Source organism: Chrysemys picta, chromosome 6, assembly GCF_011386835.1.
Source record: "Chrysemys picta bellii isolate R12L10 chromosome 6, ASM1138683v2, whole genome shotgun sequence".
NCBI lineage: Eukaryota > Metazoa > Chordata > Testudines > Emydidae > Chrysemys > Chrysemys picta.
Genome location: NC_088796.1, coordinates 23645536 through 23663335, shown reverse-complemented (window position 1 = coordinate 23663335; position 17800 = coordinate 23645536). Strand labels below are relative to the sequence as shown.

General features: G+C 39.1%; 1 protein-coding gene across 2 annotated transcripts in view; it reads left to right on the top strand.

Annotated features, from left to right (window-relative positions):
* The window catches only part of ADAMTS12 (ADAM metallopeptidase with thrombospondin type 1 motif 12), a 282704-nt gene that overhangs the window by 209728 nt on the left and 55176 nt on the right, over positions 1–17800 (top strand). For both annotated transcript variants that reach the window (XM_042860207.2, XM_005312319.4), the window contains 2 exons: positions 8824–9068; positions 10381–10522. In XM_042860207.2, the coding sequence (XP_042716141.2) occupies positions 8824–9068; positions 10381–10522 (387 nt within the window). The remainder of the gene's footprint in view (positions 1–8823; positions 9069–10380; positions 10523–17800) is intronic.

Below are 17800 nucleotides of genomic sequence, written 5' to 3'. Positions count from 1 at the left end.
GTGGGTTTTATTCCTGATTTGGCCACTGGCCTCCAGGGTGAGACCTTGAGCAAGTCACTTCATCTCTCTGCACCTTTGTAACAGGGGGTTAATGGTCCTGACCTTTGTATTGAGATCTCCTGATGAAAAACAATATACGAGAGGAAGGTATTACTGTGAGGCAAGCAAGAATGCTTCCTTTTGACATGTTTTATGTTTGTAGTGCTCTGTATCAAACACCAGTGCTGAGTTCTGAACCAACTTCTGAGACACCGTGCACACTTTTGATTGCCTTTTTTATGGAATTGGAATAAAACCTCAAGCAGGGGAAGGTTTTTATTTATTTATTTGGGGGATGGAGATGTCCTAAATTCAGGGAAGTACCATTTTTTGTTTGACCTGCCATGTTCTGATAGGCAATAGCGTGGTTCATTCACACTGTGGGCTGTGGTGTGATGTGGCACTTCAGAGTTCCCGAGAGAACTAATTAATTAATTCAGGAGAGTTGCAGCAATGTAAGAAATTAGATGGGCAGACTGACTCTGACTTGGCCTCTAAGTTTGTTTATATCAGTATGTATAACAATCATAAACTGGAGACACAGTCAGTTTAGTATTTTCTTATTAAGAGAGACAGTAGTTATTCAGAAGAACATAAGAACGGCCATACTGGTCCATCAAGCCCAGTATCCTGTCCTTTGACAGTGGCCAATGGCAGGTGCCCAAAGGGAATTAACAGACAAGTTATCATCAAGTGATCCATGCCCTGTCACTCATTGGTTCGTTATGTTAATTATGCAGGTCAAATACATTAACAAAAAAGGTTATACAAATAAAAAAAATCATTGACTGACTAAATTATCGAATGTTGTAGGCTCCTTTATATAGATGTGCCACCTAAATCATTACATGTTTTAAAAGTTAACTGACAAATAAACAGAATAGGGGAAGAGAAACGATACTGACTGTATAAATGACAGCTAGAATCAGGGCTCCGATTCAGTGGGTGCCTGCTGGTAAAAGGCCGGCACCTATTCTGTGCAGCCACCGTATTTTCCAGAATATTAGGCTACTAGCAGTTTTGTCGGTTTAACTTATGTCACTCAGGGGTGTGAAAAAACACACCCCTGAGTGACATAAGTTAAACCGACAGAAGCACCGGTGTGGACAGCGCTGCATTGACGGGAGATGCTCTCCTGCTGACATGGCTACTGCCTCTTGTTAGGGGTGGTATAATTATGTCAACAGGAGAGCTCTGTCCTGTCAGCATAGAGTGGCTACATGGGAGATCTTACAGCGGCACAGCTGCATCGGTACAGCTGTGCCGCTATAAGGTCTCTAGTGTAGACATAGCCTGAGATTATTTCTTTTTTAATGTAAGTCTCTCCCTGTTATGGTTGTTGAGATACACTTGGTTCATGTTTTTGAGGTAACTGAAGCCGAGATTCTGCCTGCAGAATCTAAACAGCAGCTCTGAGAGGTGTGAACTGCCTCAGTGATCTCAGAGAGTGCTAGTTCAGATACCCAGTGCAAGCAGTGAACTATTTCACAGCTCACCAGTTGCACGTAAAAAAGGAGAGGGAGGATTATTTTATGAAGATCTGCTCAATTTGGTACCATAAGCAAGCGGGCTTGGAAGAAAGCACCACTTTTCCCCTGCTCCCAATGAAGAAGGAGCCAAACCCAAAGAACCTAGCAGAACCCAATGGGGTATCTCAGGCCCCACAAGGCTGAGCCATATGGAAGAAGTCCATTGGGACATACAAGGAGCCCAGCAGTGCCATTGATTATATTTGAACCCCCAGTGAGGTTGCAAAGCCCAACCAGCCCAGAGAGCATGCATATACAGTGGGCAGCAGCAGGGCTGGTGCAAGGATATTTTGCGCCCTAGGTGAAACTTCCACCTTCTACCTCCCACCCCCACCTCTCTCCCCGAAGCATCGCTTATTATAAACTTTCAAAAATGAATACTACATAAGATGGCATTGTTCATTAGAATTAATACATATTCGGCTTGAAAATTTATTAATTTCATTATTTAGACTACATATTTAATGAAAATAAATGAATAACCTGACAGGGTGTGGGGCTGGCTGGCTTGGGGCAGGGGTGTGTGGCAGGGGTTGGCTGGAGACAGGGGTGTGTGGGGCTGGCTGGCTTCGGGCAGGGCAGGGGATGCGGAGCTGGATGGAGATGGGGTGCCAGGTTGGCTGGAGACGGGGGTGTGGGGCTGGCTGGCTTTGGGTACGGGGGTGCGGCAGGGGCTGGCTGGAGGCGGGGGGTGCGGGGCTGGCTGCAGGCAGGGCAGGGGGTGCGGGACTGGCTGAGGACAGGGTGGTGGGTACCAGGGCCGTCCCTAGATATTCTGGGGCCCTACGCAGCCCCCCCACGGGGGGGGGGGGTGCCCCAGGCCTCCGTGGGGGAGGCGGGAGCGGGGGTGGGCCCGGTTTCCATGGGGGGGCAGGCCTCCAGCGGTTGGGGCTGGCTTGGGGGGCAAGGGGGGAACCACCCCCCGGCACTCACTGGCAGCGCGGCTGAGGCCGAGTCTCTGTACTTCCTGCCACTGGTGAGTGCAGCCCTGGCCCTGCTGCAGAGCTCAGGGGAGTGGGGGCAGGGCTGGGCTGAGCACGGGCGGGGGCCCTGGGGAAGAGCCAGAGCAGCCGGGAGCAGCGCAGCACATCCGGCAGCCGGAGGAGGAATGACATCACTTCCTGGCTGGCCGGAGCTGATCAAAGAGGGTTACACATTTAGCCGGCGCCGGGTGAGCATCCCAGACATTTTGAGCACCGCTTTTTGGCGCCCTCAAATCTTGGCGCCTTAGGCGGCTGCCTAGTTTGCCTACTGGATGCACCGGCCCTGGGCAGCAGATTGTTTGACTGGAGCTTATTTTACAGGAGTCTGGAAGAATACTATCACCTTGCCCCCGTCCTTGCCCCTCCCCCCCCCCCCGCCATGCCTCCCTGCCAAATCTAACTCCTGTTTGGAATACAGATCAAGGTTAATAGTAACATGAGAGAACTTGCTGTACCTGTTTGTTTAGAAATGGGAGTGAAAGATAATTATTCTGAAGGCAAATTTTTAAAACAGACATAAGGGAACAGTTGCCAGATTTGGTACAGTTCTACAATTAACCTATGCGCTTTTGAGAGTCTCTCTTCTTTTCTAGAAAAAGATAAATATTGTTTCTATCCGAGCGAAGCGGCAACTAGATGCTTTGCAACTGCAGACTTGGTAGCATCATACTGTTTAAAATGCTATTTGATTAAAATCTTTTAATTTGTCATTTTTAAATATCACCCACATGTGTCCTGCCTCTAAGGCAAATTAGTATCCAGTAAATTGATAAGTCTATTTTACCTTCCTTCTTAAATCAGATAACCTATTAACTCTCATATGTGGTGTCATTCACATTACTGTATATATACAAAGACCTATCTACAACAGGTTGCTGTTGCTTAATTGGGTATTATAATCTCATACAGCACATTTTGTTGTTGTTAAAATGGCAAGTTAGTGTTGTATTTGCATTCAGAGATCATGTGTTCAGTGAGTTGCGGCACAAACAAACAGAGATCCATTATTTGTCTTTTTAATATGTGGTACAAGGCAGTTCACACACCTCTGCATCATTCTTTTTTTGATCTATTGAGGAAAACAAGTCTGTAAATAATTAAGGGGACGGGAGAGAAAGTTGCCCAGAACATAATACTGACCAGCCATATTGAAATAGCTTTTGGGTGAAATTCACTAAAGTCAATGGGAGCTTTGCCATTGGCTTTCATGGGGCCAGGATTTGACCTTTTGTATATTTCTTTTAAGCTCGATCAGGTTTTAAAAATGTAATTAGTTGTACAGTTGGAAAATAATGTTCTCATAGATAATATCATTTCCTTTTCTATAATATATTTTCCTGTGTTCAAGTTTGTTGAAGAAACAGGTTTTGTTCTAGAAAATGCACCATAATACTGGATGTACTGGTAAAATATCATCTGCTACTGGTGATCAAGATGGCAAAACATCCAGTCCCTTCCACCTGTTTTTTTTCCTGCTTAAAAATTGCAGAATTTCTTAAACCAGGTGATCTTGCCTGCATCATGTAAATGACATTTGGAATCTAACCTTATTATTCTTTCTGTATGACACACTAGAGTGGAGTCAAATTTCAGGTAACACCTTCTGGTTCTAACACAATTTGTCATATTTGGATTTGGATCAGTGTTCCATATTAAACGCTTTTCTTGCTTATCTTACTATATAACTTATGAATGTTACAGTGATATCTATTTCGGTGCAGAGAGAGCTGAAATCAGCAAAATGTGCTTGAGGGAAAAGAATTAAACCATTTTTAAAAAAATCATGAACTGTTTATCCATAATTTCTAGGGATGTCAATTAATCACAGTTAACTCAAGCGATTAAAGCAAAACAAATTAACTAGATTTTAAAAAATAGTCACAATTAAGCAGTTTTAATCACACTGTTAAACAATAATTCAATACCAATTGAAATTCATTATAAATATTTTTGGATTTTGTTGACATTTTCAAATATATTGATTTCACTTTATATTATAATTTTTATTACAAATATGTGCACTGTAGAAAGATAAACAAAATAAATAGTATTTTTCAGTTCACCTCCTACAAGTACTGTAATACAGTCTCTTTATCATGAAAGTGCAACTTACAAATGTAGAATTATTATTTTTATTTTACATAACTGCCCTCAAAAACAAAATAAGGTAAAACTTTAGAGTCTACAATTCCACTCAGTCCTACTTATTGTTCAGCCAATCACTAAGACAAACAAATTTGTTTACATTTATGGGAGATAATGCTGCTATTTACAGTGTCACCTGGAAGTTAGAACAGGTGTTTGCATGGCAGTGATGTAGCCAGCATTGCAAGGTGTTTACATGCCAGATATGCTAAATATTCGTATGCCCCTTTATGCTTCGACCACCATTCCAGAGGACAGGCTTCCATGCTGAATTAAAATTGATATTCTATTTTTGTTTAACCATGCAATTAAAACTGTGATTAATCTCGACTATTTTTTAATCCCATGATTAGTTGTGATTATTTTTTTAATCATTTGATAGCCCTAATAATTTCATTCTACCCCTTTGCTAACCGGCAAAACAAACATGTGGGACCTGTGTAGCAGCCACAGACGCTGAACAGGACGGAATTTACCTCTGTAGCTGTTCTGCACCCACTCACATAGTGCCCCAATACCTGGCCCTTCTGCGGGTAAACTAAATTTCATGCAGAGAGGCTAAGAGCCACATTCTGTCATCCTTCTCACACAGAGTACTACCTTCTTCCGTTAGTAGTCCCACTGATTTCACAGGATAAGCTACTATTTAACACGTGTGGCAGAATCTGGCTCTAAATAACTTGTGCAAGCTCACACAGGTACATATGGCAGGTCAGGAATAGAAATAAGATTTTTATTTCTCCCAGTCCCATGCCTTAACCACAGGACCGCTTTCTCAGTATAAATGCATTTGAAATTGAGATGTATCTCATAAGCAAAGCAAGAGAAAGGTATAAGATAACAGGCAATTTCTTTCCATTTCTACCCAATGATGTTGGCTAATATTTTCTAGCCAAAATAAAAGAAGCTCTAAGTTGGGTTCCACCATAATACCCTTTAATATCCAGTAAAGCTACCCCACCATTGTCTTTAGATTGCATTAAAAAAAACTTTGTGCAGATACTTTATGTGCAGAAACTGAGTGACACTGCTTCAGAAAGAATGAAAGAAAGGTAGTGAGTTTGTTGTCTAATTTTCTAAGATTGTGTAAGGCTAGCGTTGATATTGCACGCTCATTAAAAAGAAAAAGGGAAATAATTACTTGAATTTCCAGTGCTCTCTACGTCTTTGTTTGCCTAAAGATTATGTCTGCTTTTAGAGTTCTATAGTAAGTATAGTTCTTTTATAGTAAGAAATTATATAGGTCTGATAATTAAACAGCACATGTAAAGTCTAAAGACCTTTAGCTTGTCAGTTCAGCATATTTAACAAAACTGGGTCAAAAGCAAGGTGTACATGCTGCCATTTGTTCCAAAAGTAAGTTTGAAGATGTTATTCTGCTTTTAATGGAACAGAGTGATAGAAAAGGAAAGTTAATATAATTTTGATCTAAATGTGTCATTCAAAGACAAGTCCAGCTGGGCTTCTGAGATAATTCTTTCATTTATGCTGCTGAAGCAGTACGTTTTCCACGTCTTCAAATCTACCAAGAGACCAGATGAGCACCCATTGAATCATGCAGTGAAGAGCTTCATATTTGCTTTAAATAATCAGTTGAGTCTTTCATATGGACTGTAGTGCAAGGAAATCAATTTCACCTGAAAAATGCTTTCAATTTTCTCACATCCCAAAAAGCTTCTCATGATTGAAATGCCATCTTTAACTATATGCCTACTGCTAACACTTATTTTATTAATTACCTTTTTATATGCAGTGTATTACTGCATGTACTTTTTTCTACCCATGTAAGCGGTACATTAGCAGATACAATAGTGTATTATTAAGTGATGGACCCAAACCTTGACCACAGAACATCTCCGAAATGTAGGAAGAACACATTTCTAAAAATTGAGCAGGATTTTGCAAATGGTAGCTTCTTTATACTGGTCCAAACTTGAAAGAGCAGGTGGCAACAGACAAACAGGAGGTGGGTAGGATAACAGTGAGCTGACTTACTCTGGTATAAGGAGTAGATGTCAATGGGCCTACTTCTATTCTCATTTATGGTGTTGGAACTATTTACTTCAGATGTGTTACTCATGAATTACACCAATATGAAAATATGCAGTATTATTGTATCCATGTCTGTCCCAGGATATCAGAGAGACAAGGGGAGTGAGGTAATATCTTTTATTGGACCAACTTCCGTTGGTGAGGGAGACAAGCGTTTGAGCTTACAAGAAGCTCTTCTTACACAGAGAAGGGTTCTGTGTAGCTTGAAAGCTTGTCTCCGTCACCAACAGAAGATGGCCCAATAAAAGATATTACCTCACCCACCTTGTCTCTCTAGTATGGAAGGGCTTTCAAGACTTTAGATTCCAATGGGAGTTTGGGCTCCACAAGGGCTGCAGGATTAGGTTCTTGACATACATGTAGTTATAGCATAAATTTCTTCATACCCTAATTATGACATTTCCATTCCCTTCAGTGGTTGAGTATGTTCATTTAACTTTTCAAAAAGAGTAAGTTTTTTGGGGGGGGGGGAGGGGAGAAGGTTAATAGCCTCAGTGAGTTGCTCAGTTCACAGAGGTTTTATAATGCTATCAATATTAATACTCCAATGTGTGGGCTAGATGGCTATGACATTTTGACTGTGATGTTGAGTCTCAAATCTCCAGATCCCGGTCAGACTGAGCTGTGTGCCCTAAGCTGTGTAACCTGGATGGCTACGTGAAAATAGCTCATGGCATCCTAAAGGGGAACAACTGAATAACCTGCAGCTGATTAGCTTTGCTGTCAAAAGCAGCACAATATTCACTAGGAATTAGTGCCGGCATCTGGGAAATCAGAAGATAATTCAGCTGGTCAAAAGAAAATAAACGTAATACAAAGACCAGAATGCAAAAATATATTATCAAACTGTCCCAGTACACTTTAAAACCAAGTTTTTGAGCCACAGTAGAAGGGCCATGCCAAAATAATTGTATCTGTTGAGTTGTTGCTTAACCGATTTTTGTTAAATTTGTATTTTTAACACTAATTTTAACAAACATTATTCTAAAGAAGCTTGAATACAAACTTACTGTGTAGCACTTCCATACTTCACAATGGTGGTGTGAGGATAAATATATTAGAGACTGAGGTGCTCCAATACCATGGTAATGGGTGTCAGATAAGCATCCAAGATAGATATTAAAGATTGCTCAGTATGGCTTAGAGCCAAATCCTGCTTACCTAACTCACATGAGTAGACCTATCGAGGCCATTAAGACTATTTGTGTGAATAAGGCAAGGAAAATTTAATTCTAAATCCTGGTCTACACTAGGAAGTTTTACCAGCAAAACTTGCCTTATTTCAGCACATGACCACACTCAATTTTGAGTCCTGTCGGTAAAATCTGGACTTTCTGTTGGTGGCTGAAAACACACCCCTCTATTTGGCCTCCATCACTGCAGTATCTGAGTGTCTCAGTCTTTCATTGATTTACCCTCACAACACTCCTGTGAGGCAGGATCGTGTTGTTGCCCCCGTTTGAGAGATTGAGAACAAAGGGACAGAGAGGCTAAATGACTTTCACAAGGTCACACAAGAAGTTTGTGGTAAAACAGGGACTTGAATCCAGATTTTACAAGTTCCCAGCTAGTGCCCAAAGCACTGTATCCCTCCTCTCATACATTGGTGACAGCTGATAACATTTCCTGCAAGTTTAAAACATCCTTCCCCATAGGAGGCATCATGACTTAATGCAACTGCCACAGATTTTCTTCGCTGAAATATACAGTGACCCTTTTCACATGTCACAGTATTTATGGTAGCTGTTGCCACCTAGTCCATCCTCAATGGAGTTCCTCTAGATTTACTCTGGTGTACCTCAGAGAAGAATGAATATCGATATGTCTTCTAATAGCCTAAATAATAAGCGTATTCCTGTCCTCTAATTGATTCTTGAAACCCAGGAAAACTTTTCATTGAAAGGCACTGTTAACTAGATTTAAAAGGAGACACTGAAACTTAAACTGTATGATAGTATGCTCACCTTACATATTTACAAGTGTGGCTGAAGTTTGTATTTTAAAAAGGTAAGTAATGTGTAATCACTTTCTGTTATAACAATAATCATTTAAATGAACCTGTCTTGTCTCCGTAGGCTATGTTGACATTGGACTGATTCCAAAAGGAGCAAGGGACATAAGAGTAGTAGAAGTGGCAGAAGCAGGAAATTTCCTTGCAGTGCGGAGTGAAGACCCACAAAAGTATTACCTAAATGGGGGATTTATTATCCAGTGGAATGGAGCATACAAAGTGGCAGGAACAACATTTCAATATGAGAGAAAAGGAGATCTCGAAAACCTGACAGCATCTGGACCCACCAATGAGTCAGTGTGGATACAGGTACAGTAAAGGGTCGGCAACAGACGCTGATAACTCTGGCTGGAAGCAGAAAGATCTGGAGCTTTGAAAACAAGGCAGGAAAAAATAACTCATCTTTTATAACTCACTCCATTGGTATTCCAAGAAAAATTCCTTCATTATCTTGGTTTGGCTTTGAATGTAGTCATACGACTGAAGGCCTTGATTCAATAGAATTACTTAAGCACACGCATACCTTTAAGAAAATGAGTACTCCCATTTACTCTACTTAAAATTAGTTATGTGCTTGAGTACCTTGATGAACTAGGGCCAAAAACCCAGAGAGGGAAAGACCTATTTAATCATTCAATGCCCACTACATAAAAGTGCTCCCTACGATATATGTTCTGTTGATTTATCCAGTCTAGCTTTAAATATATCAAACTAATATTTACCCTGGGGAAGGTACTTGTAGTTTCCCTTTTGCTGTCTGTCTCTCTGAATCCTGCCTTTTTCCTGTTTACTTAGTATGCCGTAGATAGGTATTAAACATAATACCATAGAAAAAGAAGGGAGGCAGGATTGGGACCTACTAGTGCACCACTCCCACACCTTGAATTTATGGGAAGGATGTATCCAAGTGAGCTTAATGGATGAGCCATGTTCAGTGTGCAGAGTAGGGAACTTAGAGCAGGGAAATAAGATTTCTGTCAGTGTTCAATGTTGCCTAGTTGGGTGGGAGTAAACCATTTTATGGAATTGTTTCAGTATTTTATCCCCTAAAGATTATCTCCTTCCCCACCTCTGTTATCTGCCAAAAGTAAATGAACAATTTGTTTGACTTGCTCACTGCCTGTTTCTGCTAAGAATTTCCTTTTTATTTAAGGAGACATTTAGAAAACAATGTTTTGATAAATATGCTGCTGTCTGCTGAGCTACTAGAAGGAACAGCTGTCATATGGTTGGGACACTATCATTTATCAAATTTGCATATAAATATAGGTGTTAATAAAATGTCCATTTTCAATTATCTCAATTTGGTTATTTTGCATAGCTTTGTCTTGTAGTTGATATCATATACTCTGACCCAAATTTTCACTAGTATGCTTGCAAAAGTATTTGTTTGCTTTAGTGCACCCCACATTTAAATGCACCTACTCCCTCTCCATACCTGTGCACAAGTGAGAGTTTGATATATACATTTCTCAAGAGCAGGCATGCTTCAAGAGTCATATGTTCCCAGGTTGGGTGCCTGTAAATATCTGCAGACACTTTGGACTCTACTCTTGAAGATTTGGGCCAATGTGTTATAGTCACAGACAAGTACATAATTTAATCACTTTTTTTTTTTTAGCTACTCTTTCAGGAAAATAACCCCGGAATTAAGTATGAATACACTATACGTAAAGAAGGAAACCTTGAGAATGAAGTAGGGGACCCAGAATATTTTTGGCAATATGGAGGCTGGACGGATTGCAGTGTAACATGTGGAAGAGGTTAAGAAACACGCTTTTTTTCTATTATCCTTTTCATTCACTGACATCTGATTTACTCTGTTTATTATAAATTAATAGATTATGAAGCCAGAAGGGACCACTGTGATTATCTAGTCTGACCTCTTGCACCACTAGGTTTGGCAGAATTTGGCTTATTTTTTTTAAATAATCTTGACAGATAATATTGATGTGTGTAAGCATTCCCCCTCCTCCCCCCCCATTTGTATAGAGTTAATTTTCACAGTTGTGGGAAATTACTGATTTGGGGGGGAGTGTCACACAATAGATATATAATGACGATATATTTGAGATTCAAAAAGTTAAAGATTTATAAGATGGCTGTTTTAGCAGAGCTGTAAGTATGTTTTATGCAGTATTCATTGCATGTTTTATATGCATTCAGATGGGACTGTAATAAGTTCACAAGTAGCATTTTCTTACTTTACCTATCTATACATTTCAATTATCATCAATGGAAATATTTTTTGTAGGTTTTTGTGTGCACGGTGAAATCAGTGTTTACCGATACAATTCTAATCTTTCCAAGCCTATGTATAACACAGGCCATAGAACTTCCCTGAATTAATTCCTGTTGAGCTAGAACATATCTAAATCTAATGTTGATTTTAAAAATTGCCAGTGATGGAGAATCCACCATAACCCTTTGTTAAAATTGCTTACGGGGCAGCAAATGGGGTTTTATAACATCTAGCCTGAATTTCATCCTCTTCTACAAACCAAACTGAAAAAATGAGTTTAACAGTGAGGGTAATCAATGTTGCACCTTATTTCCAGTCTGAATTTCTCTAGATTCAGCTTCCAGCCATTCAGTCTTATTAGTCCTGTGTCTGCTAGACTGAAGAGCCCATTATCAAATTTTTGTTCCCATTGTAGGTACTTAGAAACTGTGATCCAGTCACCTCTTAACCTTCTTTATGTTAAGGACCTCAATCTGTTTAATTTGAGTCTGTCTCTACAAGGCATGTTTTCTAATCCTTTAGTCATTCTCTTGGCTCTTCTCTGAACCCTCTCCAATGTACCAACAACCTTCTTGAATTGTGAGCACCAGAACTGGACACAGTATTCCATTGGTTGCATCAGTGCCAAATTGATTGATTGGCAATCCCTCAATTCGAGGATGATCTCTACCATGGATTTACATATGGGTCCTGAGATGACTCAGGAGTCCGGTCCTAGAACTGCAAATCCACCCGCAGTAGGTACAGACATTTTGTGGCAGGCCAGCGGACTGCTGAGAGAAAGTTCTTTCTTTTTCCTTCCTCCTCTCTCTATGTTCAGCTTCGAGGACAAGGCACTTCTTCTCGAAGCGGGCCACTGCCTGATGGAGGATATGGCACCTTTGGGGTGGGTTGGTGGCTGCTTTTCCCAGCTTGCGATGGTCACATCAGTTTTCTTAAGATACGCTTTGTGTGTCTTTGTAGCATTTCCTCTGACCACCACATGCTTCTCTGCCAAATACAGAGGTAATATAATCTTCCTACTCCTGCCTATTCCCCCATTTATACATCCAAGAATCACATTCGGCCACAGCATTGCACTAGGAGCTCATATTCGGCTGATTATGACCCACCCCCAGAGTCCTACACCTTGTAAATATGTCCCACATTCTTTGCTTCTAGATGTATAGCTTTACACTTGGCCATATCAAATGCATTACATGCAGCTTACCAAGGGACCCAGATTGCTCCACATTATTGATGTGTCGTCTCCATTATATATCACTCCCCCAAACTTTGAGTCATCTGCAAACTTTATCACTGATTTTATTTTTTCTTCCAAATCATTGATAATAATGTTAAATAGCATAGGGCCAAGTACTGATTGCTGCAGGACTTCACTAGAAACACACTAGCTGAATGATGATTCCCTGTTTACAATTACAGTTTGAGATTTATCATTTAGCCAGTTTTTAATCCACATAATGTGTGCCATCATGTTAATTTTGCATCATTCTGGTGTTTTAATCAAAGTATCATGCAGTACCAAATCAATTGCCTTACAGAAGTCTAAGTACATTATTCATTTCTATTATCTGTAACACACACACATACACTCTGATTTAGACACACACACATACACACTCTGATTTAGACTTTATTCTACAGCACCTCACAAATGTGATCAAATCATGATCACTTGTACCTAAGCTACCATTAATTTTTAGGTCAGTGATCAGTTCCTCTTAATGTGTTAAGAGGAGGGTTAATATAGAATTTTCCTGTGTTGGAATGTAATTAAAGAAACCAATAATTATCACACTGCCCTTATAAAACCATAACAAGTAGAAAGGGAAAATGCTGATGTAACTTGGCCGCTGCAAGTTTGTTCCTTCCTAGATTATGTACTCTAGTTATAAATGACTCAAGCAATCAGACTCCTATCACTTCCCTTGGACTGTTGTACTGTTAGGAAATTGTCATGTGTAATATTTAGAAATTCCAAGGATGTTATCGTAATAGCATTCTAATTATCGAAGAGCAAAATTGAGGTGAGGTTGTTTAGTTTCTGTTATATAGGAGGTCAGGCTAGATAATGACAATGGATCATTGTCGCCTTAAAATCTATTAAAATTGCTCAGGGGGCAGCAAATGGGTTTTTATAACCTCCAGCGTGAATTTCATCCTTTTTTACAAACCAAACTGAAAAACGCATTTTTACAGTGTTTTCCACTAGAGTAATTGTTAGCACTTGTAGTGATCCTGTATACCACCAATGGAGGCTATTAAAGGTATACAGTTTTTTTTGTATTACCAGAACTGATTGGTTTTTTAATACATTTAAGTAATTTTTTTTACTTCAGTTTTGTACTGCACTAATAGGAATCAATGTTTCCCCAACATTTCTCAGTAATCAGCTAATGTTAAATCATTTTTTAGAACTTGTATCTGTTTAATTCTTTCTACATTATGGTGACTTAAAAAAATCGAAGTGTTATTGCAGTTCAGTATAGAATTATAAATCAGACAAAAATTGTTTGTTGTAGAAAGTAGAATAAGAAATATAAGGTGATTCCAACAACAGGTGCAGAAATGTCTTTGATAATAAAATATCATCTTAAACAGATTAATGAAGTGAAGGCAGTGGTAAGTGAAAGTGAGCATAAAATAATGAAGATCCCAGGGGCATTTCTGCAAAACAGAGGCTTCAGGTCTTTTTTTGAAACACAAAATACATTTTTGGAGAAGAATGTTATGAATGGTAAAAAGGCAGTTGATTTTTCAGCAGATTTGTAATTAGGTTGACCAGATAGCAAGTGTGAAAAATTGGGAGGGGGGTGGGGGGTAATAGGTGCCTATGTAAGAAAAAGCTCCAAAAATCAGGACTGTCCCTATAAAATCAGGACATCTGGTCACCCTACTTGTAATGGTCTTTAAAGAAGTTTGTATTTGGATTTCAATAAGATCTGTTAGATAGCAGAAAAGTCTGAGCGATGTGGTAGGAATCCCATTGCCTGAGTCATTTATAACTAGACTACATAAAGTAGTGGGGGAACAAACTTGCACCTGCAAGGGGATTGCTAAGAGGACATTGGCCTTTTCCATTTCTAATTTTTGTTTTTGTGAGTGTTGGCAGATAATTATTGGTTACTTTAATTGCATTCCATGAGATTTTGGTATTAAAGGAACAAACAAAAAATCTTGTAACAAATTTAGAGTGAAGTCAAGTGTATTAAGGCAGCAAAGACAAACATTAGTACTAGTATTAGGGGGGAGCCATGTTAGTCTGTATCCACAAAAACAACGAGGAGTCCGGTGGCACCTTAAAGACTAACAGATTTATTTGGGCATAAGCTTTCACAGGTAAAAAACCCACTTCTGATTTTTTACCCACGAAAGCTTATGCCCAAATAAATCTGTCTTTAAGGTGCCACCGGACTCCTCATTGTTTTTATTAGTACTAGTGTTTAAATCTTCCCTATGAAGAAAACAACTATGGTTATTTATTTTCCATAGTTTGAAGAACTGGCTTGTTACAGCTTTCATTTTAGGTAATTAATGCCTGGGGTCAATGTGATTTTTTTTTTCCACGCTAATTATGTGCTCTTACTTTTCTCAGAACACTGGTCTATTGTCAGTCAATAAATCATAGTATTCTTTTCCTGTTAGCAAAAATAAACTAATTAAATTTGAGGGGTTATCTGAAAGGATTAAACCCCTTGGATTGAATGTTATGCAGTATACTTGTATAACCCCCATCAATCACCATAGTATGTAAGTGCTGATAATGTTTGATGTTTAATTTAATGAATGGCATGACAATGAAATGAGATTAATGTTTTTTTGAACTGCTTGATTTGTTTTCTTTAAGATTAGCAGAACTATTTTCTTAAGGGGTCCCTGCAAAAAATTATAATCCTGGGAAACACCGTCTGGTTGAAAAGCTGCTTGGATTACACCTGTGATCTTTGGCTCTGTTTTTTGGACTACCAGCTGGATCACTTTAATAGATGGCCCCAGGTTACTTTTGTTTGTTGATTTCTAACAAATGGCATCCCCACTTATTATTGACCTTTTTTCAACTATTAGAGTTCACTTCTAGTTCTCTGCTAAGATGGAAACTGAAATATAGGGTGGGTTCTGCCACTATATGGCTGCTCAGGGCAGTTAGGGGGGTGAATCATAATAGGTCATGATATGTGGAAAAAGAAGCTTGAGCAGGTCCACTAATTTTGCCATATGCAAGTGGACAGCCAAAGACAGTGGAGCATTAGCACAAAAGGGGAAGTAAACTGCTGCTTATCTATGCCAGTTGTTCCCGCTACTGCACCCCTGTAGCAAGGAGAAAATGAGATCACAGTTCCAACCTTCCTCTGCTCCTGTGATGGCACTACTCTGCTCTGGCCCCTTACTTAGGGCAGATTGTGATGTTTTCTAGAATTAGATAGCAGCACCATTATTGGTGTATTTGGGAAATGCCAGCTGTCTCTCAGTGTAGAAAACTGGAAATTGTTACTCTAAACATGTATTACATATAATGAGGAATAGGAATTATATTAATTGTTGACCTTCTAGACCAAAAAGTATTGACCTATTACATACTAAATTAATGTGACACACGTTTTCCCCGTTAGTGGGTTTGAGAGGCCAGTATGAAATACTATTTCCAAACTCTGTTAAATACCACAACTCTCTGAGCGTCCATAAAACTAGTTTCTTGGTTTAGACAATGATTATTTTTTAGCGCAGTGCAGGGCATTTTAGACTCAGAATTGAATGTCATTGACAATAACAGAGCTGTTGTGCTACATTCAAGCCATCTTGGTATTTTTGAAACAGGTGTTGCTAAGGTGAAGTGGGTTAAAGTTGCCTAGAAGATCATCGTATACTAATAAACATATTATATAACAAGTGTTGTTGAAAATAAGTCCAAAATGGAGTCAAAGAAATGATGAGAGTTAAGCTCGTTTTGACTAAAATGTGGTGGTAAAATGACCTTCAAGGACTTTGTGGGCAGAGTTTCCTTTAATGAAGGACTAGTTATTCCATAAAATAAGAGGAAGTGCCAATTATTTATATAGGCACTATCCAATTATCTGATTGGCATATCCAATGGGATAAGCTTCCCACCACTTATGAATATTTTCTTTCCTGGGAGCAACTGGTAACTCGGGTCCTCATTCAAGGCCCATCTGAAGTTAGTGGGAAGACTCCAATTGACTTCAGTGGCGTTGGATCAGACCCATAATAATAATCCTTATCACAATCAATCAACATCAAGTTGCCTTAATCTATTCTGCCTCCTACAGCCTGGTTAGAGGGAAATCAGAGCAATCCAGCCAGATGTTTTCTGGAGCCAAGGAAGTGAAGCTGGGTTCATAAATGGTTAAACAAGTCATATGCTATGGTCTTCCAGCAACAAAACTACAAACTAGAAACAGAAGCTGCATTTTCATGTATTGTTCTAGTTATTTTTCTTCTCTCCTTTGTATGGATTTATCTTGTTTAGTCTCAAAAATAAACTGGATCAGATTAGACTGCAACAACAAAACCTGAGAGATAAGAGCTATCCCCTGAAATTGACTCCCCCCATATAAATAATAAATTAAATAAATAATATAAAAAGTAACAATAATAATATAGTTAATGGAGATATCCCATTTCCTAGAACTGGAAGGGACCTTGAAAGGTCATCAAGTCTAACCCCCTGCCTTCACTAGCAGAACCAAGTACTGATTTTTGCCCCAGATCCCCAAGTGGCCCCCTTAAGGATTGAACTCACAACCCTGGGTTTAGCAGGCCAATGCTCAAACCACTGAGCTATCCTTCCCCTCAAGTATACCATATCTACTTATATAAAGTATATAATTATATACAAGTATATTAATATATAATTATATTATAAATATTATATAATTTATAGTTATTTTGGTTATATTATCAATAATATATGCTTATAGTATATAAATAAATGTAAAATAAAAATAAATAATTGGCATTTCCTCTTATTTTATGGAATAAAAACTCTAGAAGGTTTTCTGAGAAACATGACTACAGCCTTTAGAAAGGATTGATTGTATTTGCAATTTTTTATCAACAATTATTTAAAGAATGATGTGCAAGAAGAAGCATAGTAAAGGTTTGATGCATCCATATAGGTCAAATAATGTCTCTTACAGTCCCCGTTATCTGCCTGATTCTTATCCTGGGAATCCTTCAGTAAGGCTCTAACAGTTCCTTCAGTCTCTATTGTCTGCTGTTTCAATCCAAATACCTCCTGCTCCAGCTTTGTTACTTTCTCGCTCACTGTCACATCCCTGCCACTATCTGTGCGGCCTGAATCATGCTGGTGGTGAGGAGGATATTTGATGCTGCCTTTAGGCTGGATTTATTTATTTATTTATTTATTGCCTTTAACTCCTCTATCTCTTTATTTACCACCATCACTACCCATCAGCTTACAGAGCTGCAGGAACTCCCCGGGGCCGGTAAAGCTTCCAGGCTTCCAAAAACCATTACCATTCTCCTGTACAAATAATCAAGCTGTTTTCCAAAATCATTTTCAACTGCGTTTTTTCCCCAGATTTTCCCTTTCCTTCTGTACAAATACAAAATAAGCCTTGAAAAATTGTTGGCGCCCGCCACACTCTTCTGAAAACATGAATGTGCTACGGGCCACAAAAAGGTTGGGGACCACTGTTCTAGACACTTACTGTCAGGATGGCACATAAACCCCTTAGATAATATATTATTTCACCTATATGGATGCATAAAACCTTTACTTTGCTTTTTCTTGAATATCATTCTTTAAATAATTGTT